General features: G+C 43.3%; 1 protein-coding gene and 1 pseudogene across 2 annotated transcripts; one reads left to right on the forward strand and one right to left on the reverse strand.

Annotated features, from left to right (window-relative positions):
* Positions 1–1307: 1307 nt before the first annotated feature.
* Positions 1308–6231, reverse strand: LOC115179162 (FUN14 domain-containing protein 1). 2 transcript variants are annotated; one of them, XM_029740501.1, is made up of 5 exons: positions 6126–6231; positions 5386–5566; positions 4835–4910; positions 4305–4433; positions 1308–3774 (listed from the first exon to the last, which is right to left on the reverse strand). In XM_029740501.1, the coding sequence occupies exons 1-5, from the start codon at positions 6142–6144 to the stop codon at positions 3697–3699; spliced, it is 483 nt and encodes a 160-aa protein (XP_029596361.1). In that variant the 5' UTR covers positions 6145–6231; the 3' UTR covers positions 1308–3696. The 2 variants fall into 2 exon arrangements, with proteins under 2 accessions (XP_029596361.1, XP_029596360.1); XM_029740500.1 differs by having other exon boundaries at positions 4299–4433.
* Positions 6232–7237: 1006 nt separating this feature from the next.
* The window catches only part of LOC115179790 (lysine-specific demethylase 6A-like), a 55993-nt pseudogene continuing 35852 nt past the window's right edge, over positions 7238–27378 (forward strand).

Genomic DNA, 27378 nt, shown 5'->3' on the forward strand with positions numbered 1-27378 from the left:
GTATTATACCCCAAATACTTTCCAAATACATAAGAAATAAATGTACTTTCACACAGAAGTAACCTTCGGAAACAGAAATATGTTTCAGTCTACCCAGGCTAGCATTATTATGACAAATTCACTCCAACTGAGGGAGAAATGGTCCCATTTGATCAATTTTCAATTTTCTCTCATGAATAACTTGTGTGAGGCCTAAAATGGTCTCTATCTATCAGTTGTTTAATGAGCCATGCTCCGTATAAAAAGGCAGCTTCTCGCTGTACTAATTACTATGAATTATTGTACTATGAATAATGAACATTGCTATTCTAACATGCATTGACGTTTCATCTCTGACTTTGTCCACTGACTAGTACTACAGAGAGGGTATTGTGTAACCATACTAATGACAGCTCTCAACAAACTGATTGTGACAAGAGTTAACTATTGTATGGCTTGGACCCTTTGGAGCCAGCTGCCTGAAGGCATGGATTAGGTTGTATCTCAAAAGTATAATTTGTTTCCTGTCTCCTGTCTTTCCTCTACTAATATGAAGTAACTAGTGAAAGCCAGTACCTAGTACATAAATGCACCATATCGAATTTGCCTTTTCTATTTTTTTTCATATCAGTGCAGATAATGGAGATATGAGGAGAGGTTTAAGTATGAAGATGCAGCCCTTAGATTACGATCAATGGATTAATAACTGCTTTGAACAGCCTGACTGAGGTGTACCAGTATCTGGTGCCACTAGGGCGAGCTGCTATTATAAAACATCCCTTGCAGTTTCCATGGCGCTCATACTCTGGCTTTACCCTACTATTGGTTGGATCTATTGGGGGCTATTGATGATCCGATTGGTTGGTGATGTGGTCATCGAACGGTGGAGAGTGGGACTCATCTCATTCCCTCCACTCTAATATCCCCCTCTACCCCTATACCATTACACATGGGCACACTTACAGATAGATAGAGGGAGCGAGATAGAGGTAAAAACAAAGAAAAAGGCAGGACTGGAAAGAGAAAGCGAGAGAAACAGAGAGAGGACAGAGAAAGGCAGCGAGAAAGAGAGTGGAAAAGAGAGAAGGCCTCACCACACCACAAGAGAGCAAGCGGAAGAGAGAAAGAGAAAAAGAGCAGTTTCCATAGCAACAGGGAGGGACCAGTGGTAGTGTGGTGCTGGCAGCTACAGTAACATAGGGCAGAGAGAGGCACTCTGGTGAGGTAACATCATGGCTGCCTCTGTTTTTCAGCTTCATTCAGCTCAATAGACATTCAAGAGTCATTATTTACACAAATCAATATGCCTCTGACAGGACATTATGAAATTACAATAAATCAATACAATTTTATTTGAAAGAAGGTTTTTTGTCAAGTCAATTGACAAAGAGTACTTCATAAATCCCGGAACCAAACCTCTAGCTACAGAAAGCCTATCAGGACTAAACCCCAATTCAATGTGCATTTAATATAAACCAAAAAAACTTTAATTGATTAATTAATTGATATTGTACTCCGTGACAGAGGTAAACTAAACACAAAAAAATTGACAATTGGTCCTTATTTCAGATTGATTTGGAAAGTATCTTCCTTTGTCTCTTTGTACATGCAGTACCTTTCAAAAGCAGATTTCACAATGTAGATGAATGCACAGACACAGTGGTGAAATATCTTAGTATTGTGACAAAGCTCATTCATTGTTGCTGTGACATGCATGGTAGTTATTACAAACCCATCCTCCATGCTGACGCAAGGAAGCATCCATTTCTATTCACATCATAAAATCTGGACATTTGCATTACCGGAACTCATAGACTACATTTACACAGGCAGCACAATTCTGATCTTTTGCCGAAATTACTGGCAAAAAATCTGACCTGATCAGCCATAAGACCAATAATTTGGCAAAAGATCAGAGTCGGGTTTCCTGTGTAAAGGCAGCCATAGAGCTACTGAAATCTGAAAAGTCATGCTGGCTTTAATAATCAAAATAAGTATATTGTTGAGAAGTTAAACACGTCAAGATAGACTCTTAATCCACTCAGTGTGTACACACCAAGCCCTGATTGTATGCATGTCTGCCATGCAGTCCAGTGACCACACACACAACTGTTAACATTGCTAACCAACAAAAATCAGGCAACTTTATTTGACAAAACAGAAACATAAGACAAATTCATAGTTATGGTTGGTTGGTTATCAAGATTTCATAACAGCATTCAGGAAGTCAGAACATAAAAAATGGAGGTTAACGGCAGTAAGAAGTTAATGTGCACTTGGTGAAGTACAGAAACATATGGAAAATCATACTCCTGACACGTAATATTTAAATAGTTAAAGACACAATATGGAGCAACTCATAAGCAACTGAACACTGACTTTATACTGTGCATTTCCTTCTATCTATAAAATTGATAGTATATTCTACACATGACTAAATCTCATGTTTTCCTATTACTACACCGATAGCAGGTTCACATTTATTGGTATGAGTCTTGTCCTGGAGGCAGAACTAAGCGAATCCGCTAGATGGGCCAGCTGCAAAGTCAAAATTGGCTATATTGTAAAAATTAATGAAAACTACATTTAACTTTTTGGTCTAATTTTAAGGTTAGGCATTAGGGTTAACAGTGTGGTTACAGTTAGATTTAAAATCAGATTTTGTGGCTGTGCCAGCTAGTGACCACTCTGCAGAGCTGCCTCCAGAACAAGATTCATGATGAAAAACGCTAACCTGCACACTGATATACCTACAGTACATTAGCCAGCAAAGGTGCAGTGATCAGGTGTTGGTATATTAACCCCGTAACAACAGGTCTGCAGACACATTTTGTTGAATAGCACAGGGTGGTAAAACTTTGGTCTGAGTGTAGGGAGAGCTGGGATGTGTCCCAAATGGCACCCTATTTCCTACATAGTGCACTACATTTGACCTCGAGCCCTATGGGCAATTGGTGCCATTTGGGACACATTCCTGATCCTAGACCTGCTCTTCCAGGTAAAAGAGGGCACCAGATAGACAGGGGCCGAGTAATCCTATGTCCAGTGTGTGGTACAGTATATTAGTAGTATATCAAGAGGTGTCGCGTTGTGCACTTAAAGGGACATTTCTAACATCGTATTCATCATCTCCAGCACTACCCTAACATCAACGTATGTGAAAATGCCTTGTTTCTATGTTTTGAAGTCAAAATTAATTTTTCTAATGGCATCATCTGGTGTGCATCGTGATTTCAACCAATTATGAGTAGAGGCATTGCTCACTAATCGATTAAAATCACATGATGCACACCATATGACGGTGAATGAATGAATATATATATATAGCTGATTCAAAACATAGAAACGTGACATTTTCACATACATTGATGTTGGGGGTAGTGCTGATTATGAATATGAAGTATAAAAATTCCATATACAACCGGCCCAAACAACTGATCCTGGATCAGAAACCACCAGATAAATAAAATAAAAAGAGGGTGGACAAGCTAGACTCAGATCAGTTGGGCAGTAATGGAAGAGAGCACCCAGGAGGGCATAAAGTGGCAGCTTCACATGTTCAGCCTCCTCCCAAACCCATGACTAGTTCCGTGCTGGGAGAAAGACAACGATTCACAGTTAATGACAACATCCCGTGTGGCGACTCAGTTCACAGTAATGACAGCTTCCTTCTTCCTATGTAACGACTTCCTCAGTCGTGAATTGGCCCCGACGCCCTTAGGAGGCCAAGCCCAGGAGGAATCCACCCACAAACCCGCTGGACAGGACAATGTTCTTCTTGACAAACTCTGTGGCCTGCAGAGAGAGGAAGGAGGAGAGAAAACATGCACACTGTGAGAGGTCCTCTCCAATAACTGAAGGGTTATAAGTGATAATAGATGGAAAAATAAGAATCTCATACGCAGGGTATACTTTAGTTTCTGCTTGTGATAAATCCAGGAATGTGCTTTTACAGTGTGAGATCGCTAGAGGGCGGTGTTGCTGCATTATTAGTCCATCAAATGGCTGCGGGTGACTCAGGTATTTATGAACTTATATATTTCCCCCAAATATGATAATTAAGTATACCTTTTTTCTCATAAGTACATGCAATGCAAGGCATTGAGATTCAAGCAGACTAGAAATCCAATTAAATCAAAAAGCAGCTCCCACACCCAGGTACTGGTGTTGGTCTCACGGAATAAATTAACTGTTAGATAAAGGACCAATGAGCACGCACACATCTCAAACATGTTCACCTTTTAGAATCACACAATACTATAGGCACAATAGCCTACCATAGAGTTACTATTAGGAAAGTCAGGCAGTGTTATTAATACCTTTACCTCCTCGAAGAAGGAGTTAATTTCAGGGGCTGCTTGCTTGGTTCTCTTCTTCAGGTGTTTCTTTGCTTTGTTCACGTCCTTCTCCACTTTCTTCCAGTCCACCTGCACGTAGCCACTGTGATTCGCTATCTGCAGGAGAAGGTGCAGAAAGGAAAATGAGTGGGGATTGTTGGGTTGCATTTGAAGTGGCACTCCGTTCACGTTGTTACATGTGATCTCATTGGTGCTCCCGAGTGGCGCCTTAGTTGATGTGAACTAAGGCACTGCATCTCAGTGCTAGAGGCGTCACTATAGACCCTGGTTCGATTCCAGGCTGTATCACAACCGGCAGTGATTGGGAGTCCCATAGGGCAGCGCACAATTGGCCCAGGGTCTTCCGGATTAGGGTTTGGACGGGGTAGGCCGTCATTGTAAATAAGAATTTGTTCTTAACGGACTTGCCTGGTTAAATAAATTAAAAAAATGGAATAGAGATGTGTATTATATAAGTACCCAGCGTTGACTCTATACAAATATGATGCATCTCTTACCTGTAACAACAGGAACCCTCCACCTATGGCAGTAGCAGCTATCTTCCCTACTCTCTGGAACAAGTATCCTGCACACCTGAATGTGAGAGAGAGGAGTGACTGATAGCAGTATTGTAGTACTCGAGTCCAGGACTCAGACTTGACTCGGACTCAAGTCACAATTTTCATGGCTCAACTCGGACTGGGCCAGAAGTGACTTTGTTGTCAGAAAATCTCTCTGATGCATCATTTAAAATAGGGGGCCTACTAACAACAACAGCAAATGTTAGAGATATCCTTAAAATGTGCCAACAGTTGAAGAGAATTTTAATTTTTAAAATGGTTGGACCACAGCTTTTAGCACTACCAAGGGACTTGTGGCGCGACAATAAAGGACTCGGACTGGAACACTAGGGACTTGGGACTCAAGGTTTAGTGACTTGACTACATCACCGACTCATACCATGCATTTCATCACTGAAATGTGTTGATGTGTTTCCTAGGGGCCAAAGATCCAAACATTTGTATAATAAGCATATTTAGCCAATACACCTTTGCTTTGGGTTGCATACCAGCCAGTGACCCCTCCCATCACGATCTGCGTGGTCACAGAGTATTTCTCTGCGAGGGGACCAGAGTTATTCCCAAACACCATGCTCCACCATTGGTGCCTCCGGGCGTACTCTGTCAGGTCCACCACCTCATAGGTCTCATCCTCGCTCTCCGGCTCATCCTTTTCTGATAAGATGTCATCTGGGATGAAGGAAAGACATACAAATAATTTAAACTGTTTTGCTTTCACTTTCTATCATCTAGGCAACCTTGGGCAGGTTTCAGGTCCAAATTCAGTCCAATTACCTCACAGTCAAGAAACAGTTCCAATGCATGCATCTAAATCTTTGCTGTAACTTCATAGGAGTATTGATAGAATTCATTGAATATTGATTTAAAACATGACTGGAATACTTGTTTAGTTGGTAATCACGTTCACGTCATTACTATAAAGTGTATATCTGCGATAACGTTACAGTAGTCGGAATAGGAGCCATGGGTGACAAAAACAAATAGGTTCACAATGCCAATGGCTGGTATTTGGGTCGATGGGCGATTGCATGCCATTGTTTAGAAATTAGGCTAAATTGCTAGCAACAAAACTAGCCATCTAGTCAGTAAAGTCTCCCTGTCAAAAGCCGCAGCTGTACGAACAGCAATATTTGAGTGTTTAGCTTTCTTGATATTGGAATATATAGTATAACTGATTAGTTGCTATAATTCGAGATTATTTTATCCATAAAGATGGGCTAGCACCAACCTTCTTTGCGATCCGCCATTTTGGAGAAAATTACATCAGGATGTTGACTACTGTATGCAAGCCCCGCCCCTGAGCTTTATAAACCTCTGCTGGCCCCGCCTACAGAATGATGCTTTGCCACATCAGTATTTTAACACTTTGCTCTTTCTTTGAAATGTTGCAGAATGTTGACAATTTCATTTGGAAGCATAAAAATGTTCCATACTAAATAGGATTCGATTTCCCTCATATTAGATTCAATTTCTGCCCAAAATAGCTATAACTTTATGCCTTGAACATTTAAATTGATTTGAATGTAATTCAAATCTACATCAAATACTGTAACTTATATATAATCAATTGATATCAAAATAAATAGTAAGATTTTATAAAGTAATATGTTCAAAGGGTTTTATGATACATCAAAAAAGCAATTTGGATAATTAGATTTGAGGATTTTACATTGGATGGATATGTCTTGTCTAACAAAGGTGGGGTGAAAAAACACCAACAAGAATGATTGCTATTCATTTCATGTTCAAGACATGTACAAAAGTGAGAATGTAATTCATAACACAGTAGATATACTGTACATAAATACAGTAGAACTAGCTCGTACATTTTAAAAAATGCAAACAGATCAAATTGGTATCAACCACAAAAACGTATAGGAATGTGGGGCCTAGGGCAAGGATGATGATTATTATGATGATGGGTTAAATGTAATGATGTGAACGTTGCAAGGTGAGAAATTTGAGTAGTTACACAGTCCTAATGAGAATTTTTACCTCCACACATCATTGCAAGGTTTTATTTAGACATGCTTACCCATCAACAACAAATAATACTGGTATCAAGTATTTGCACAAATATCTCAGTTGTCACTCTTAAATGTATTTAGTAATATGACAGTCTGAATGTAGCTATTTAACATTGTTATTTATGCACTTTGCAAAACAAATCAATCAATTTGAATACCTATACAATATAACCATTATTGCTTTTGAGAAAATAATGAACATGTATAATTGATTTCTGTGGTTTGTAAAAAGATAAATGAAGATGGGTAAAAAAAACTTCATGTCATATGCTGATATTCAGACATATCTATTGGCTGAAGAGGTAGGAGAGGCGTGACTACGGCGGCGCGTGGGTTCGCTTGCTTGTGTGACACAATTATAACAACTTTAAGCTGGTGGCTGTGGGGAATTTTATGGTCAAATAATACTCTTTTCAAACTACAAGACTTGAACTTCATGCATTACATTTGATTAGTTGCATAAACGGTGCCTAAAAATGTGACGCGAATACTTTTTGGAGGGGTACTTGTTTTCCTGAAAGGATTTACCATTTTGAATTGCGTTTTGATCGTGGAGAAAAGTTTATTCTATCTTAATACATTTTTAGTTTTCCTTCTTTGATTTGGTGGAGTATTTCGTTCGCCCTCTCGTCGCGATTCCATGCAATCGTGCGGAGTCTCGCTCGCTGTTGCTGCCTGCGCTGCTGCTCGGAGTCTCGGCTCGGCTTCTGGTGGTGATGAGGAAAAGAAAATGGCGGCGGGAAAAGCCAGTGAAACCGAGGAGGACTTTCCGACGCTGACAGCCCAAGAGAGGGACAGCTTAGTCGGAATTGACAGGTCGGAGTCAAAGCCCTGCACACACCTCTGGTGTATTCTTACTATTCTGTACACGCGTTTGCCGTTTTTATACGTTAAATCCATTTGCACGCCAGTGCAAGTGATACTGAACCGCCTGTGTTGTCTTCTTGCTTGCAGCTCACTGTTTGGATTTCAGAGGCTTCATGAAGATGGCGCCAGAACGAAGGCCTTACTGTTGAAGGTAGCTCGCTAAGTTGCAAACACACAGGAACTGCCGGTCCTTGAACCACTACACTTGCACCTTCTACATTCTTGCCCACATAGTAATACGTGTAGCTATGTTAAACTAACTAACATAGCCAGTCCACTCTCAGGTGAGAGCACGGACTCTGGTTAACCATACACCCATCACACGATGTGTGCAGAGCGACCCTGCGTCTACGCAGCGTTCCTACCCTACTTCTCTCCCTCGCTAGCTAATCCAATAGTGAAAATTAACGGCTTTTCCATTGCATAAACACAGTTTAGTAACCCAACTGGCTATTTTCGTTGTTATTGGGGTGGCCTTGCATTTATGTAACTCGTCAACTTAGCTATTTGTTAGTCACAAAGGCTTGCCATATCAAATGTTTCTGCCAAGCTGGATTGTATTGGGTGCAGTAGAAATGGCTAACAAGCCTGGTGGCTGAAGAAGCTAGCTAATTAACGTTAGCCAGCTGGCTGTGTAATATAACATCTCAAGTACATACTTGCTAGTCATTTATATTGATAAGACGAACCACCACATGCGAACCTTTTTTAATTTAGCCTGCTAGCAAATGTCTGGCTAGTCCCCTGCTTGTTTGATAACGTTAACTAGCTTGTGGAACGTGCGTTGGACTCTGGAGTTGGCCAGTTCATTCTGAATGTTAACTAGCTAGAGATTCAGTGGTCAGGGACATATAGAATATGGCTTTTTACAGATAACATCATTACTGTGATATAAGCGTTAGGTAACGTTTTGTAGTCAGTTAGCCAAATCTACCGAGTATGATAAAGTGACCTTACTTGGTCAGAGAACTAGCTAACGTTTAGGAAAGCTACGTTGTTTTAATGGCGATTTAACGTTCTATCATGGAGTAGACTTCCCATGGTGCCAGGAAAGTGTGTTTGCTTGCTGCACTGTGTATCTGGCTCGTGCAAAATGTATGCATGGATTTGAGTCGTTCTCGTGCCCCGGAGTTGGTGTTGATTGTGAAGGGCTCGAGACGGGCTTTCGCTATGTTCCAATGGCTGCTTACTAACGTTAGCTAAACGTGCTAGCTGTTTGGATAGCTAGCTAGTAATGGCTGCTTGGGCCGGTCCAAGATGGCGGGACAGGGAGTAGTGACACCGAAATCTAGCTATGTGGTGAGCTCAATTAAAACATCTATCGAACGAAATTACGTGCAATTCGTTAGCAGGTTTTGATTGACCCCTTTAGCCGTGTGGCTTATGTTGGTTTGTTGACAGTTTTCATTGACCCTCTGTGGATGGGTCCCTTCGTAGCTAGGTTGTGCATCCCAGCATCAACCTGTAGCTAGCACATTGGACAGTGAACAAAGGGCAAAGTTGCACACACTTATACATTTTTGCTCATTATATTGAATTTATTATGTTCATAGTTGGTGTTTACAATTGGAGGGAGCTTCTTCCCCATACTATGTTGCCACCAAAAATAAGTGATTGGCTTCCCAGGGTGCTTAGAAAGTAGGCTTACCGGCAACGTAAACAAAAAAGCATAATCTATTGCCAATTCAAATCACTGGAGAGATGATGGCAAACTGGCCACACCACTATGGCAGCCAGTTCAAACCCTCACTAATTCAGCCATTCTCCCTGCATTATTTTCCCTGGTATTTTTTTCAGCAGCGGTGGCAAAGTTGGCTTTGTAGTGGGAGCGTGGCTAATGGAGCTGTCACTGACTGAAATTTTAGCCTCTCTCTTGGCCGCAGAGACAATGTTGATATTTAAAGTTAATTTCCTGCAATTCTACATGTTTTGCCATGTGGCTGAGAGAAATGCAGTTTTAAAGCTAATTTCCTGCAATTCTACACATTTTGCCATGGCTTATCCTGTGTTATTACACTATTTGAGTGACTCAAACGTAACACAATCAATGGGGACCCCATGCCGTGAGATTTTTAGAATTTGATTCTCCTGACTGTCTAGTTTTTATTTTGGTGATCGTTAGTTATCAAAGGTATGTAAAAAATGACATTTTTTTTAACATACATTATATCTGGGTTTAGTCGTTTTAATTTTACACTGAGAACGTTTAGCATCCCGATAAATTATATTTATTTAATAAAAAGAGTGCAGTCTTTTCCCTGTATTCGTCTCGGCATTTAGCTGGGACTTTATACCCATGCATTCTGTCCACATTTATTATCTCCAAAGTGATGCAGTGGTCCAATGAAGGAATGACCCCGTTGTCTCTTCATATCCGAGATACAGTTCATTTTAAAATGTCATGTCCTTTTTTTGCTTTTTAGGTCTCACTTTAAAGGTTGCCTAGATTCATATTGTATAGGTTAAAGGTACTCCTTATATCCCTACTCTGAGAGGTGGGTGGGCAGATGCTAGCGAGATGTCACATACTAAAACCATCCCCTTGCACTTTGGGGAATGCAGCCCTTGGCCAAACTGCCCCATGTAACATTACTAGCTACCCTACACCCTGGTATTTACCCCAGCCATCACATGAAACACTCCTAGGGATGTGGTCAATTTAAATCTTGACATTAATGGAACATATTTTAAATGCACTAAGTGAATGATCCGTATGCGTTTCTGCTGCATTGCAGCTGGTTTTGCAATTGTCTTGCTACTTTCTAAAATGTGTATGTTGATGTAGCCCACCTCCATCAGCTGTTTTATATGGCACATTGACCACCAGGGATAAGTTTGGACATTATGATGATAAAACCAGTAGCCTATGTGAAGCTACTGATACATTTGTTAGACAGTGTCACTTTATTACTTTTTTAAACCGTGACCTTTTTCCTCAATTGGTTTGAGCTCCATTTTTATATCACTTCCTGGTTTGTTTATTAATACATTTTTTTGTTGCTGTGAGGTGTTCTACTGATCATTTATCTTCTATAGCTTTATTAGTTTTGAGTGTCTGCCCTGTCTGGAACGGTGCACTGTCGCTCTGTTGCACAGCTATTTACGCCCAGATAACGCAGAGTTCAACTCCACTGACAGAACTGGGTCACTGTATCGCCACCACTGGATTAAGTGGCAACAACATAGAAATAGAATGAGTAGAACTACATCAGGTCTTACAGTGAAATACTTATAAGTCCTTAAACAGCAATGCAGTTTCAAAAAAAATAAGTGATAAGTAAAAAATTATTTAAGAACAGCAGTAAAATAACAGTAGGGAGGCTATATAGAGGAGCTACCGGTACTGGGGCACAGGTTAGTCAAGGTAATATGTACATGTAGGTAGGGGTGAAGTGACTATGCATAGATAATAAACAGAGAGTAGCACCTGTGTAAAAGAGGGGTGGACAATGCAAATAGTCTGGGTAGCTATTTATTTGATTAGCTGTTCAGGAGTCTTATGGCTTGGGGGTAGAAGCTATTAAGAAGCTTTTTGGCTTGCAGTGCGGTAGCAGAGAGAACAGTATACGACTAGGGTGGCTGGAGTCTTTGACCATTTTTAGGGCCTTCTGCTGACACTGCCTGGTATAGAGGTCCTGGATGGCACAAAGGTGGGCCCCGGTGACGTACTTGGCCGCACGCACTACCCTCTGTAGTGTCTTGCGGTCGGAGGCCTGAGCAGTTGCCATACCAGGCAGTGATGCAACCAGTCAGGATGCTTTCTATGGTGCAGCTAATTAGTCCCTAATCTATGGATTTCACATGACAGGGCAGGGGTGCAGCCATGGGTGGGCTTGGGGGGGCATAGGCCCAACCACTTGGGAGCCTGGCCCACCCACTGGGGAGCAAAGCCCAGCCAATCAGAATGGGTTTTTCCCCACAAAAGGGTTTTATTACAGACAGAAATACTCATCAATTTCATCAGCTGTCTGTGTGGCTGGTCCCAGAGGATCCCTCGGGTGAAGAAACCAGATGTGGAGGTCCTGGGGGTAGCATACTTACATGTGGTTTGCGGTTGTGAGGCTGGTTGGATGTACTGCAAATTTGCAAAAACGAAGTTGGAAGCAGTTTATGGTAGAGAAATTAACATTCAACTATCTGGGCAACAGCTCTGGTGGACATTCCTACAGTCAGCACACATCTGTGGCGTTGTGACAAAACTGCACATTTTAGTAGCCTTTTATTGTCGCCAGCACAAGGTGCACCTGTGTAATGATCATGCTGTTTATTTAATCAGCTTCTTGATATGCCACACCTGTCAGGTGGATGGATTATCTTGCCAAAGAGAAATTCTCACTAACAGGGATATAAACACATTTCTGTGCAACATTTGAGAGAAATAAGGTTTTTGTGTGAATGGAACATTTCTGTTTATTTCAACTCATGAAACATGGAACCAACACTTTACATGTTGCGTTTTTATATATTTTTTCAGTATAGTTTGGTTAGCAGTGTGCACAACTGTACCATTGAATGAGTGTTGTGTATTAACTTCAATGCACAAGGTTGACATTAAAAGGAAGAAGCATAATAGTGGGTACTTTCTTTGGAGTTTTACTGTCCCCATCCAAGTACACAAAATCAATGTTTCAAGCCACCCTCCTCCGGACCCTTTTATGGGAATAAACTGATTTTAGATCAATGAATGAACATCCCCCTCCACATTCACACACACTTACAAATGGGTATACAATCAATTTGTCTTTTTTATTTGCAGCAGCTGTAACTTTGTTTAATATGAAGTGGAGCGCTAACATGTTATGGAATCAATTGCAGTTTGTTTATTGGTATAAAATCACATTTACAACTTAGTCCCATATCATTGTATTTGTGTTTTACTTTCATGAGACGTGTTGCTCGTTAGGAAGTAACAGATGCATTGTGGGAGCTCATTACCAAGCACCAATGTTCGTTCCTGCAGCGTTGTGTACCAGTGCCACATTAGGCATCATCGCTTTACTGGAGTAAACAACAACTTTCATCTAGTTTGTCATATGAACTTGAATGCTTGTTAGGCCTACTGTGTGGTGTGTGCGCGCATTCTCATAAAGCCTGTGCCGCAGCTAAATTTAATTAGATTGATCTTGTCATCTGTGATGATAGTTGAATTCTGGGCTTGGCCTCCCTCAGCTGTGCTGTCTGTCATTTATCCTGGCCCCTCCCCCTTTCCACCATAAACAAACCTCCAGTCAGTCTGAATGGCGACATAAGAAGGCATCGACAAACATCCCCAAGCACTCAATCACGCTGAGACTATTCAGCTGTTCAAAGAGAAAGTACCAGGGCCTGAAACTAACTTTTTGGTCCATCAGGTAGATACATTTTTTTTTATATATGTGTGTGTGTATATATATATATATATATATATATATATATATATATACACACACACACATCTCTCTCTCTACCAGCCACTTAGGTCTTTTTACCAAAAAAAACCCCAGATGAGCATGCTTGTAATGTTTTTAAAACAATAAATGTATTACTAGTAAGAAGTGATGTGGTACATTGCTCAATTTTAAATATTTTTTGTAACCTGTCTTTTAACTAAAATATCACAGGTGAGGCAAACATGTTCAGCTGTCCGTTTTAAGGTCAGGAGGTTAAGGTTGCAACAAGGGCACTTGAGCCGCTCAACGCAAGAGGTGTCACTGCAGTACCTGGTTCGAATCCAGGCTGCATCACATCCGGACGTGATTGGGAGTCCCATAGGGCGGTGCACAATTGGCCCGGGTTTGGCTGGGGTAGGTCGTCAATGTAAATAAGAATTTGTTCTTAACCTCTCTGGGGTAGGGGGCAGTATTTTGACATCCGGATGAAACGCGTGCCCAAAGTAAACTGCCTGTTACCCAGGCCCAGAAGCTAAGATATGCATATAATTGGTATATTTGGATAGAAAACACAAGTTTCTAAAACTGTTTAAAATATTGTCTGTGAGTATAACAGAACAGCAGGCAAAACCCCAAGGACATACCATCCAGGGAATAAAACAAAAATTGATGTCATACGATTTTCCTATAGATTTCTATGGGATGCCCTTTTTATAAGGAACCTGGTTGCTGTTCCTATGGCTTCCACTAGATGTCAACAGTCTTTAGAAATTGTTCAATGTTTTTCTTTTGAGAAATGAAAACGTAGTGCTATTCATTGTAAGTGTCACTCCAGGTGGACTCTACTGTTTTGGTGCGTGTGACCAGGAGCTCACTCCATGTTGTTTTTATCTGGTATTAGAAACAGTTTATTCTGTATGAAATTTTATGGATTATTTACGTTTTAGGGTACCTGAGGTTGGGTTAGGAACGCTGTTTGAAATGTTTGGACCAAGTTTACAGGTAACTTATTAGATACTTTGTAGGCATGTTGGGTGAGTTGAAACCGGTGTATTTCTGAATCAAACGAGCCAAATAAATGTACAATTTTGTCACATAAAGAAGGACATTATCGAACAAAAGGACCATTTGTGATGTTTCTGGGACATTTTGGAGTGCCAACAGAAGATGATCTTCAAAGGTAAGGCATTAATTATATCGCTATTTCTGACTTTTGTGGCACACCTGCCTGGTTGAAATATCTCATGGTTTTGTATGCGGGGCGCTGTCCTCAGATAATCGCATGGTTTGCTTTCTCCATAAAGCCTTTTTGAAATCTGACACAGCGACTGGATTAACCTCTCTTGGGCGTCACACCCACGGTTCACACTATTCAACAGCCAGTGAAAAATCAGAGCGCCAAATTCAAAACCACAAAATGTCAATTCAAAGTTCTCAAACATATGACTATTTTACACCATTTTAAAGATACACATCTCCTTAATCTAACCACGTTGTCCGATTTTCAAAAAGGCTTTACGGCGAAAGCATAAAGTTAGATTATGTTAGGACAGTTCCAACACAAGAAAAACCACACAGCCATTTTCCAAGCAAGGACAGGTGTCACAAATACCAGAAATTCAGCTAAAATTATGGACTAACCTTTGACAATCTTCATCAGATGACACTCCTAGGACATCATGTTACGCAATACATGCATTTTTTGTTCGATCAAGTACCTGTCAGCAACGGGTGTGGCTGACAGGTATGGGTGTGGCTGACAGATATTTATATCCAAAAACAGCCTTTTACATTGGCGCATGATATTCAGAAAATATTTTGCCTCCAATACTGCCAGTGAATCAGCACAACAATTTACAAAAATACTCATCATAAACATTGATAAAATATTAAACTGTTATTCAAAGAATTATAGATGAACATCTCCTTTATGCAACCGCTGTGACAGATTTCAAAAAAGCTTCACGGGGAAAGCACACTTTGCAATAATCTGAGTACTGTGCTCAGAAAAATACACTAGGCAATACAGATACCCTCCATTTTGGAGTCATCTAAAATCATAAATAGCATTAGAAATATTCACTTACCTTTGATCTTCATCAGAAGGCACTTCAAGGAATCCCAGGTCCACAATAAATGTTGTTTTGTTCGATAAAGTCCATAATTTATGTCCAAATACCTCCTTGTTGTTTGCGCGTTCAGTAAGCTACTCCAAGTGTAGGAAGCGTGGCCAAAATGTCACGACGAAAAGTCAAAAAAAGTTATATTTACGTTCGTTCAAACATGTCAAACGTTGTATAGCATCAATCTTTAGGGCCTTTTTAACTTAGAACTTCAATAATATTCCAACCAGTTCTTATTTTTCCGTGCTGACTGACCTTCATGTCTTAACCTGTTGGGAATGGGGGGCAGTATTTGCACGGCTGGATAAAAAACGTACCCGATTTAATCTGGTTACTACTCCTGCCCAGAAACTAGAATATGCATATAATTATTAGCTTTGGATAGAAAACACCCTAAAGTTTCTAAAACTGTTTGAATGGTGTCTGTGAGTATAACAGAACTCATATGGCAGGCAAAAACCTGAGAAGATTCCAAACAGGAAGTACCCTCTCTGACCATTCCTTGGGCTTCTTGCCTCTGTTTATTGAACATTTAGGATCTTTGCTGTAACGTGACACTTCCTACGGCTCCCATAGGCTCTCAGAACCCGGGAAAAAGCTGAATGATGTAATTCCAGCCCCAGGCTGAAACACATTAGCGCTTTTGGCAAGTGCTCTATCAGAGGGCCATCAGACTGAGGCTCGTGCATGAGGGGATCCCATGCTTTTACTTTCGCTCTCTTTGTATTAAAAAAACGATTTCCCGGTCGGAATATTATCGCTTTTTTACGAGAAAAATGGCATAAAAATTGATTTTTAACAGCGGTTGACATGCTTCAAAGTACGGTAATGGAATATTTAGAAATTGTTTGTCACGAAATGCGTCGTGCTCGTCACCCTTATTTACCCTTTCGGATAGTGTCTTGAACGCACAAACAAAACGCCGCTATTTGGATTTAACAATGGATTATTTGGGACCAAACCAACATTTGTTATTGTAGTAGAAGTCCTAGGAGTGCATTCTGACGAAGAACAGCAAAGGTAATAACATTTTTCTTATAGTAAATCTGACTTTGGTGAGTGCTAAACTTGCTGGGTGTCTAAATAGCTAGCCCTGTGATGCCGGGCTATCTACTTAGAATATTGCAAAATGTGCTTTCACCGAAAAGCTATTTTAAAATCGGACATAGCGAGTGCATATAGGAGTTCTGTATCTATAATTCTTAAAATAATTGTTATGTTTTTTGTGAACGTTTATCGTGAGTAATTTAGTAAATTCACCGGAAGTGTTCGGTGGGAATGCTAGTCACATGCTAGTCACCTGCTAATGTAAAAAGCTGGTTTTTGATATAAATATGAACTTGATTGAACAGACATGCATGTATTGTATAACATAATGTCCTAAGATTGTCATCTGACGAAGATCATCAAAGGTTAGTGCTGCATTTAGCTGTGGTTTGGGTTTATGTGACATTATATGCTAGCTTGAAAAATGGGTGTCTGATTATTTATGGCTGGGTACTCTGCTGACATAATCTGTTTTGCTTTTGTTGTAAAGCCTTTTTGAAATCGGACAGTGTGGTTAGATTAACGAGAGTCTTGTCTTTAAAATGGTGTAAAATAGTAATATGTTTGAGAAATTGAAGTAATAGCATTTCTAAGGTATTTGAATAACGCGCCACGGGATTCAACTGGCTGTTGAGTAGGTGGGACACAAGCGTCCCACCTAGCCCAGAGAGGTTAAAGTAATTATGAACTGTTTCTTTGCTTCTTTGAGCTGTTTTTGCCATAATAAGGACTTGGTCTTTTACCAAATATGGCTATCTTCTGTATACCACCCCTACCTTGTCACAACACAACTGATTGACTCAAATGCATTAAGAAGGAAAGAAATTCCACAAATTAACTTTTTACAAGGCACACCTGTTAATTGAAATGCATTCCAGGTGTCTACATTTACATTTTAGTCATTTAGCAGACACTCTTATCCAGAGCGACTTAAAGTAGTGAATGCATACATTTCATTTCATGGATTATTATTTTTTTTTTTACTGGATCCCCGTGGGAATCGAACCCACAACCCTGGCGTTGCACACACCATGCTGGTGTTGCAAACACCATGCTCTACCAACTGAGCCACAGTCATGAAGCTGGTTGAGAGAATGCCAAGAGTGTGCAAAGCTGTCATCAAGGCAAAGGGTGGCTACTTTGAAGAATATGAAATATAAAAAATATACTGCTCAAAAAAATAAAGGGAACACTTAAACAACACATCCTAGATCTGAATGAAAGAAATAATCTTATTAAATACTTTTTTCTTTACATAGTTGAATGTGCTGACAACAAAATCACACAAATAATCAATGGAAATCCAATTTATCAACCCATGGAGGTCTGGATTTGGAGTCACACTCAAAATTAAAGTGGAAAACCACACTACAGGCTGATCCAACTTTGATGTAATGTCCTTAAAACAAGTCAAAATGAGGCTCAGTAGTGTGTGTGGCCTCCACGTGCCTGTATGACCTCCCTACAACGCCTGGGCATGCTCCCGATGAGGTGGCGGATGGTCCCTTGAGGGATCTCCTCCCAGACCTGGATTAAAGCATCCGCCAACACCTGGACAGTCTGTGGTGCAACGTGGCGTTGGTGGATGGAGCGAGACATGATGTCCCAGATGTGCTCAATTGGATTCAGGTCTGGGGAACGGGCGGGCCAGTCCATACATCAATGCCTTCCTCTTGCAGGAACTGCTGACACACTCCAGCCACATGAGGTCTAGCATTGTCTTGCATTAGGAGGAACCCAGGGCCAACCGCACCAGCATATGGTCTCACAAGGGGTCTGAGGATCTCATCTCGGTACCTAATGGCAGTCAGGCTACCTCTGGCGAGCACATGGAGGGCTGTGCGGCCCCCCAAAGAAATGCCACCCCACACCATGACCGACCCACCGCCAAACCGGTCATGCTGGAGGATGTTGCAGGCAGCAGAACGTTCTCCACGGCGTCTCCAGACTCTGTCACGTCTGTCACGTGCTCAGTGTGAACCTGCTTTCATCTGTGAAGAGCACAGGGCACCAGTGGCGAATTTGCCAATCTTGGTGTTCTCTGGCAAATGCCAAACGTCCTGCACGGTGTTGGGCTGTAAGCACAACCCCCACCTGTGGACGTCGGGCCCTCATACCACCCTCATGGAGTCTGTTTCTGACCGTTTGAGCAGACACATGCACATTTTTGGCCTGCTGGAGGTCATTTTGCAGGGCTCTGGCAGTGCTTCTCCTGCTCCTCCTTGCACAAAGGCTGAGGTAGCGGTCCTGCTGCTGGGTTGTTGCCCTCCTACGGCCTCCTCCACGTCTCCTGATGTACTGGCCTGTCTCCTGGTAGCGCCTCCATGCTCTGGACACTACACTGACAGACGCAGCAAACCTTCTTGCCACAGCTCACATTGATGTGCCATCCTGGATGAGCTGCACTACCTGAGCCACTTGTGTGGGTTGTAGACTCCGTCTCATGCTACCACTAGAGTGAAAGCACCGCCAGCATTCAAAAGTGACCAAAACATCAGCCAGGAAGCATAGGAACTGAGAAGTGGTCTGTGGTCCCCACCTGCAGAACCACTCCTTTATTGGGGGTGTCTTGCTAATTGCCCATAATTTCCACCTGTTGTCTATTCCATTTGCACAACAGCATGTGCAATTTATTGTCAATTAGTGCTGCTTCCTAAGTGGACAGTTTGATTTCACAGAAGTGTGATTGACTTGGAGTTACATTGTGTTGTTTAAGTGTTCCCTTTATTTTTTTGAGCAGTGTATTTTAAATGAACACTTTATTTGGGGTTACTACATGATTTATGTATTATTTCATAGATTTGATGTCTTCACTATTATTCTACAATGTAGAAAATAGTAAAACCCCTGGAATGAGTAGGTTTCCAAACTTTTGACTGGTACTGTATGTGGACACCCCTTCAAATTAGTGGATTTGGCTATTTCAGCCACACCCGTTGCTGACAGGTATAAAATCGAGCACACAGCCATGCGATCTCCATAGAGAAACATTGGCAGTAGAATATCCTTACTGAAAAGCTCAGTGGCTTTCAATGTGGCACCTTCATAGGATGCCACTTTTTTTCCAACAAGTCAGTTTGTCAAATTTCTGCCCTGCTAGAGCTGCCCCAGTCAACTGTAAGTGCTGTTATTCTGAAGTAGAAACGTCTAGGAGCAACAACCGCTCAGCCCTGAATTGGTAGGCCAAACAAGCTCAGAAATCGTCTGCTCTCGGTTGCAACACTCACTACCGAGTACCAAACTGCCTCTGGAAGCAACGTCAACACAAATGTCTGTTGGGAGCTTGAGGAAATGGGTTTCCATGGCTGAGCAGCCGTACACAAGCCTAAGCTCACCCTGCACAATGCCTAGCATCGGCTGGAGTGGTGTAAAACTTGCCACCATAGGACACTGCAGCAGTGGAGACGTTCTCTGGAGTGATGAATCACGCTTCACCATCTGGCAGTCCGTTTGACGAATCTGGGTTTGGCGGATGCCAGGAGAACACTTCTTGCCCGACTGCATAGTGCCAACTGTAAAGTTTGGTGGAGAAGAATAAAGGACTGAGGCTGTTTTTCATTGCTCAGGCTACATATGGACACACTGAACAAAAATATAAACCAACATGTAAAGTGAACTGAAATGCACACACAAAGCTTATTTCTCTCATTTTGTGGACAAATTTGTTTCCATCACTGTTAGTGAGCATTTCTCCTTTGTCAATATAATCTATCCTGACAGGTGTGGCATATCAAGAAGATGATTTAAACAGCATGATCAGGTGCAACCTGTGCTGGGTACAATAAAAGGCCACTCTAAAATGTGCAGTTTTGTCAACACAATGCCACAGATGTCTGCAATTGGCATGCTGACTGCAGGAATGTCCACCAGAACTGTTGCTAGAGAATTTAATGTTAATCTCTCTAACAAAAGCTGCCTCCAACGTTGTTTTAGATAATTTGGCAGTACGTCCAACCGGCCTCACAACCGCAGACCACGTGTAACCACGCCAGCCCAGGACCTCCTCATCCGGCTCCTCTTGACCTGCGGGATCGTCTGAGACCAGACAGCTAATGAAACTGTGGGTTTGCACAAACTGTCAGAAACCATCTCAGGAATGCTCATCTGTGTGCTCATCGTCCTCACCAGGGTCTTGATATGACTGCAGTTCGAACACGTAACAGACTTCAGCGGGCAAATGGTCACCTATGATGGCTACTGGCACACTGGAGAAGTGTGCAATTGACGGATTAATCCAGGTTTCAACTGTACCAGGCAGATGGCGTGTATGGCGTCGGGTGGGCGTGCGGTTTGCTGATGTCAATGTTGTGAACCGAGTGCCCAATGGTGTGGTGATGGTATGGGCAGGCATACGCTACTGACAACGAGCACAATTGTATTTTATCCATGGCATTTTGAATGCACAGATACCGTAATGAGATTCTGAGGCCTTTGTCGTGCCATTCATCCGTCGCCATGAGCATGTTTCAGCATCTGTCCACAATTCCTAGAATCTGAAAATGTCCCAGTTCTTCCATGGCCTGCATAATCACCAGACAATGTCACCTATTGAGTGTGTTTGAGATGCTCTGGATCGACCTGTACGAATTTGTGTTACAGTTCCTGCCAAGATTCTGCAACTTTGCACAGCGATTGAAGAGGAGTGGAGCAACAGGCCACAATCTACAGCCTGCGGAGGAGATGTCATGCTGCATGAGGCAAATGGTGGTCACCGGATACTGACTGGTTTTCTGATCCATGCCCATCTATTTCTTTAAGGTATCTGTGACCTGCGGATGCATATCTGTATTCCCAGTCATGTGAAATCGAAACAAGCAGTTCATGCTTGAAAACCCACAAGTCACAAAGTTTAAGCAGTTCTACATGGAAGAGTGGGCTGAAATTCCTCCACAGTGACGTGGGAGATGGATCGACAACTACTGGAAGCGCTTGGTTGGAGTCATTGCAGCTAAAGGTGGCACAACCAGTTATTGAGTTCAAGGGGGCAATTACTTTTTCACACAGGCATTGGGTGTTGCATAATATGAAATACGTGTAGAGTTTATCTAATATTAAGTTTTGATCTGATCACATTCAGTTAAATTTATTTCGATGCAAAAGTAGAGACCTTTAGAAAGGGGTAAATACCTTTTCGTGTGTGTGTGTGATTCGTTGTGCTTTGTGTGATTAGCTACCAGCTATGGCATGAAACGACACTGACAACAGCAACTGCAGCATTTATTGTAACTATAAATGTGCTCATACTTGACTTTGAACTAGATTTTTATTTGCAAATGCGAGTGAAATGCTTGTACTGTAGAGCCCTGACCACCCGCCAATGTGGCTGGTGAAATAGACATCTTACCTGCCAATGCCAAAATCTACCTGCATTTGGCAGGGGTTAATTTTAGGTTCTGGAACGTACCCCTTTTTGTTTTGCCATATGCGCTACAACAGACATTTACTCACGTCTCTTGTCTGGTCTGCATAACACACAGGATGTAACCAAATGACTGGTCCCACAGAGGGAACTCCTTTTGTAATGGAGTTAGTTGCCGTACACAGACGGTATACCCACGTTAGGTTCTGTTCTTCCCCAGCCCATTCCTTTCCTTCTGAGTGATCTAACACACCTCAGTATTGACCACTATCCCTCAACGTTGATGAATATTGAGTAGGCCAAGGGCATACGTGAATCTCGTCACTCACTAGTGTTATTGGTTCACTGTCATAGCACAAACTCCCCTGAACTTGGTAGTCCAGTTTAGTGACAAGTGGACGTTCTAGCCTCCCCAAACGCACATGGACCGCCACGTTTCAGAGACAAATACCTTATGCTGTCATCGAGTTAATCATTGGCTGGTCATTATCAACATTCTTTAAGTGCTCGATCTGCAAACAGTTTTGAATCGGTCTTGTTCAAACAGATTTTTTTTTTTCTCTCTCGCTTGGTGAGTGACTGATCTAAGAGCCACCCAGATATAGGGCCTAACTGTAAATTACACCAGAATTGGCAACAGTGAATTAAACATGAAAAAGTTAAGCAGATCTCTTAGGCACGAGTCATTCCACTTGTGAGTGTTTGTGGCTAATATGCACTTACAGTTGAAGTCGGACGTTTAAATGTATTTGGCTAAGGTGTATGTAAACTCAGTTTTTCACAATTCATGACATTTAATCCTAGTAAAAATTCCCTGTCTTGGGTCGGTTATGATCACCACTATTTTAAGAATGTGAAATGTCAGAATAATAGAGAATGATCTATTTCAGCTTTTATTTCTTTCATCACATTCCCAGTGGGTCAGAAGTTTACATGCACTCAATTGGTAGTAGAGGTCGACCGATTATGATTTTTCAACGCCGATACAGACTATTGGAGGACCAAAAAAAGCCGATACCGATTAATCGGCCTGTAACGCTTGGACGTACCCCCCGACGCGCGGCTCCTGCAGCGCGCCGACACCGGCCTCGAGGTTGACCCGGAGGACGAGGCACGGGGCGATCCGGATGGAGGCGATGGAAATCCTCTAATAGTGATGGATCCAGTATGTCCCCCACCGGCACCCAGCACCTCTCCTCCGGACCGTACCCCTCCCAGTCCACGAGGTACTGTAGGCCCCCCACCCGGCGTCTTGAGTCCAGAATGGTGCGTACTGTATACGCCGGGGACCCCTCGATGTCTAGAGGGGGCGGAGGGACCTCCGGCACCTCACCTTCTTGAAGGGGACCAGCTACCACCGGCCTGAGGAGAGACACATGAAACGAGGGGTTAATACGATAATAAGAAGGGAGTTTTCATCTATAACACACCTCGTTTATTCTCCTCAGGACTTTAAAGGGCCCTACACGCTGCGGACCCAGCTTCCGGAAGGGCAAGCGGAGGGGCAGGTTTCGGGTTGAGAGCCAGACCCTGTCTCCCGGTGCGAATATGGGGGCCTCACTGCGGTGGCGGTCAGTGCTCCTCTTCTGCCGTCTTCCGGCTTGCTTCAGGGATTCTTCGACAGCCCTCCAGGTGTCCTTGGAGCGCTGCACCCAATCCTCCACCGCAGGAGCCTCGGTCTGACTCTGATGCCATGGTGCCAGGACCGGCTGGTAGCCTAACACACACTGGAAAGGCGATACGTTAGTGGATGAGTGGCGGAGTGAGTTTTGCGCCAACTCAGCCCATGGTAAGTACCTCGACCACTCACCTGGCCGGTCCTGGCAGTACAACTGCAGAAACCTACCCACTGGTTCACTCTCCACCTGCCCATTGCTCTCGGGGTGATAACCGGAGGTCAAGCTGACCGAGACCCCCAGACGCTCCATAAACGCCCTCCATACACGGGATGTGAACTGGGGACCCCGATCGGAGACGATGTCCTCCGGCACCCCGTAATGCCGGAAGACATGGGTGAATAGAGCCTCCGCAGTCTGTAGGGCTGTAGGGAGACCGGGCAACGGGAGGAGACGACAGGACTTAGAAAACCGATCCACAACTACCAGAACCGTGGTATTCCTCTGAGACGGGGGAAGATCGGTAAGAAAGTCCACCAACAGGTGAGACCACGGCCTTTGTGGAACGGGGAGGGGTTGTAACTTCCCTCTAGGAAGGTGCCTAGGAGCCTTGCTCTGGGCGCATAGCGAACAGGAAGAGACATAAAACCTCACGTCTTTAGCCAAGGTGGGCCACCAGTACCTCCCCCTAAGGCCTTGCACTGTCCTCGCCACCCCAGGATGACCAGACGAGGGTAGCGTATGAGCCCATCGAATCAATTGATCACGGACACCAAGCGGAACGTACTTACCACCTGTAGGACAATTAGAAGGCGCAGGCTCCATCTGTAACGCCCGCTCAATGTCCGCGTCCACCTCCCATACCACTGGTGCTACCAGCTTAGAAGCTGGAAGGATGGGAGTCTATCGATGGGTCTATCCTCAGTGTCATAGAGGCGGGACAGCGCGTCAGCCTTGGTGTTCATGGAGCCTGGTCTATATGAAATCCTGAACTGAAATCGGGTGAAAAACATGGCCCACCGTGCCTGACGCGGATTCAGTCTCCGGGCTGCCCGGATATACTCCAGCTTCCGGTGGTCAGTCCAGATGAGAAAAGGGTGTCTAGCCCCCTCAAGCCAATGTCTCCACATGGTCAGAGCCTTGACCACAGCTAACAACTCACGGTCCCTCACATCATAGTTGCGCTCCGCCGGACTGAGCTTCCTAGAGAAGAAAGCGCAGGGGCGGAGTTTCGGTGGCGCACCCGAGCGCTGTGATAGAACGGCACCCACCCCAGCCTCGGATCCGTGCACCTCCACTATGAACGGCAAAGAGGGTTCCGGGTGCGCCAACACGGGCGCATCAGTGAACAGCGCCTTCAACTGGTTGAAGGCTCTGTCCGCCTCTTGACCACCGTAAACGCACCGGTCCCCCCTTCAATAGTGAGGTAATGGGAGCCGCCACCTGGCCAAAACCCCAGATAAACCTCCGGTAGTAATTGGCAAAACCCAAAAACCGCTGCACTTCCTTCACCGGGGTAGGACTTGGCCAATTACGCACGGCATTAATGCAGTCACACTCCATCACCATCCCTGAGGTGGAAATGCGATAACCCAGGAAGGAGACGGCTCTTTTGAAGAACTCACACTTCTCAGCCTTGACGTATAGATCATGCTCCAGCAGTCTACCAAGCACCTTGCGCACTAGAGACACATGCTCAGCGCGTGTGGAGGAGTAAATCAAGATATCGTCGATATACGCTATCACTCCCTGCCTGTGCAGGTCCCTGAGAATCTCATCGACAAAAGATTGAAAGACAGCTGGATCATTCTTCAACCCATACGGCATGACGAGGTACTCATAGTGGCCCGATGTGGTACTAAATGCGGTTTTCCACTCGTCTCCCTTCCGAATACGCACCAGATTATACGCGCTCCTGAGATCCAGTTCCGTGAAATGATTCTACCGCCGTAGCAATGAGAGGTAGCGGGTAACTGAACCCCACTGTAATGGAATTGAGACCTCTAATCAATGCACGGACGCAAACCTCCCCCCTTTTTTCTTCACGAAAAAGAAACTCGATAAGACGGGTGAAATAAAGGGCCGAATGTACCCCTGCCCCTGAGATTCCGTGACATATGTCTCCATAGCCAACGTCTCCTCCTGGGACAATGGGTACACGTGACTCTTGGGAAGCGCAGCGTTACCCTGGAGGTCTATCGCACAATCCCCCTGTCGATGAGGTGGTAATTTAGTCGCCTTCTTCTTACAGAAGGCGAGAGACAAATCGGCATACTCAGGGGGAATGCGCACAGTGGAAACCTGGTCTGGACTCTCCACCGACGTGGCACCGATGGAAACTCCCAGACACCTACCTGAACACTCCTCTGACCATCCTTGGAGAATCCCCTGTTTCCACAAAACCTTGGGATTGTGACTGGCTAGCCAGGGCACCCCCAGCACCACTGGAAACGCAGGTGAATCGATAAGAAGGAAACTAATTTGTTCCTTTTGATTCCCCTGCGTTACCATGTCCAGTGGCACCGTGGCCTCCCTGACCAGCCCTGAACCTAATGGTCGGCTATCTAAGGAGTGCACGGGGAAAGGGGAATCTAACGGTACCAGCAGAATCCCAACTTAAGGGCGAGTCCGCTATCCATAAAGTTCCCAGCTGCGCCTGAATCGACTAGCGCCTTATGCTGGGAAAAGGGAGCAAAATCAAGAAAAAAAATTAAGACAAACATGTGACCAACAGAGGATTCTGGGTGAGTGTGGTGCTGACTACATAACAAACCCAAAGTCCAACAACACGATACACTACACGAACACAGTGAAAACACGTAACAAGCCCGCACACAGAACAGGTGGAGAGACGGGCTTAAATAACACCACTAATTACCTAAATGAACACCGGTGCAACTAATAAAAACATAACTAACAGAAAAACGAAAAGGGGATCGATGGCAGCTAGTAGGCCGGTGACGACGACTGCCGAGCGCCACCCGAACAGGGAGAGGAACCACCCTCGGCAGTAGTCGTGACACGGCCAATTTTTTTAAATTTATTTTTTATACATTTTACATTTTATTTGTAATAATGACAATTGCAACAATACGGAATGAACACTTATTTTAACTTAATACATAAATACTATCAATTTAGCCTCAAATAAATAATGGAACATGTTCAATTTGGTTTAAATAATGCCGAAACAGTGTTGGAGAAGAAGGTAAAAGTGCAATATGTGCCATGTAAAAAAGCTAACGTTTAAGTTCCTTGCTCAGAACATGAGAACATATGAAAGCTGGTGGTTCCTTTTAACATGAGTCTTCAATATTCCCAGGTAAGAAGTTTTAGGTTGTAGTTATTATAGGAATTATAGGACTATTTCTCTCTATACGATTTGTATTTCATATACCTTTGACTATTGGATGTTCTTATAGGCACTTAGTATTGCCAGTGTAACAGTATAGCTTCCATCCCTCTCCTCGCTCCTACCTGGGCTCGAACCAGGAACACATCGACAACAGCCACCCTCGAAGCAGCGTTACCCATGCAGAGCAAGGGGAACAGCTTCCCCAAGTCTCAGAGCGAGTGACGTTTGAAACGCTATTAGCGCGCACCCCGCTAACTAGCTAGCCATTTCACATCTGTTACACCAGCCTAATCTCGGGGGTTGATTGGCTTGAAGTCATAAACATGCTTGAAGAATTGCGAAGAGCTGCTGGCAAACGCACGAAGGTGCTGTTTGAATGAATGCTTACGAGCCTGCTGCTGCCTACCACCGCTCAGTCAGACTGCTCTATCAAATCATAGACTTAATTATAACATAATAACACACAGAAATACGAGCCTTTGGTCATTAATATGGTCGAATCCGGAAACTATCATTTCGAAAACAAAACGTTTATTATTTCAGTGAAATACCGTTCCGTATTTTATCTAACGGGTGGCATCCATAAGTCTAAATATTCCTGTTACATTGCACAACCTTCAATGTTATGTCATAATTATGTACAATTCTGGCAAATTAATTATGGCCTTTGTTAGGAATAAATGGACTTCACACAGTTCGCAATGAGCCAGGAGGCCCA

Source organism: Salmo trutta, chromosome 39, assembly GCF_901001165.1.
Source record: "Salmo trutta chromosome 39, fSalTru1.1, whole genome shotgun sequence".
In the NCBI taxonomy this organism is placed as follows: domain Eukaryota; kingdom Metazoa; phylum Chordata; class Actinopteri; order Salmoniformes; family Salmonidae; genus Salmo; species Salmo trutta.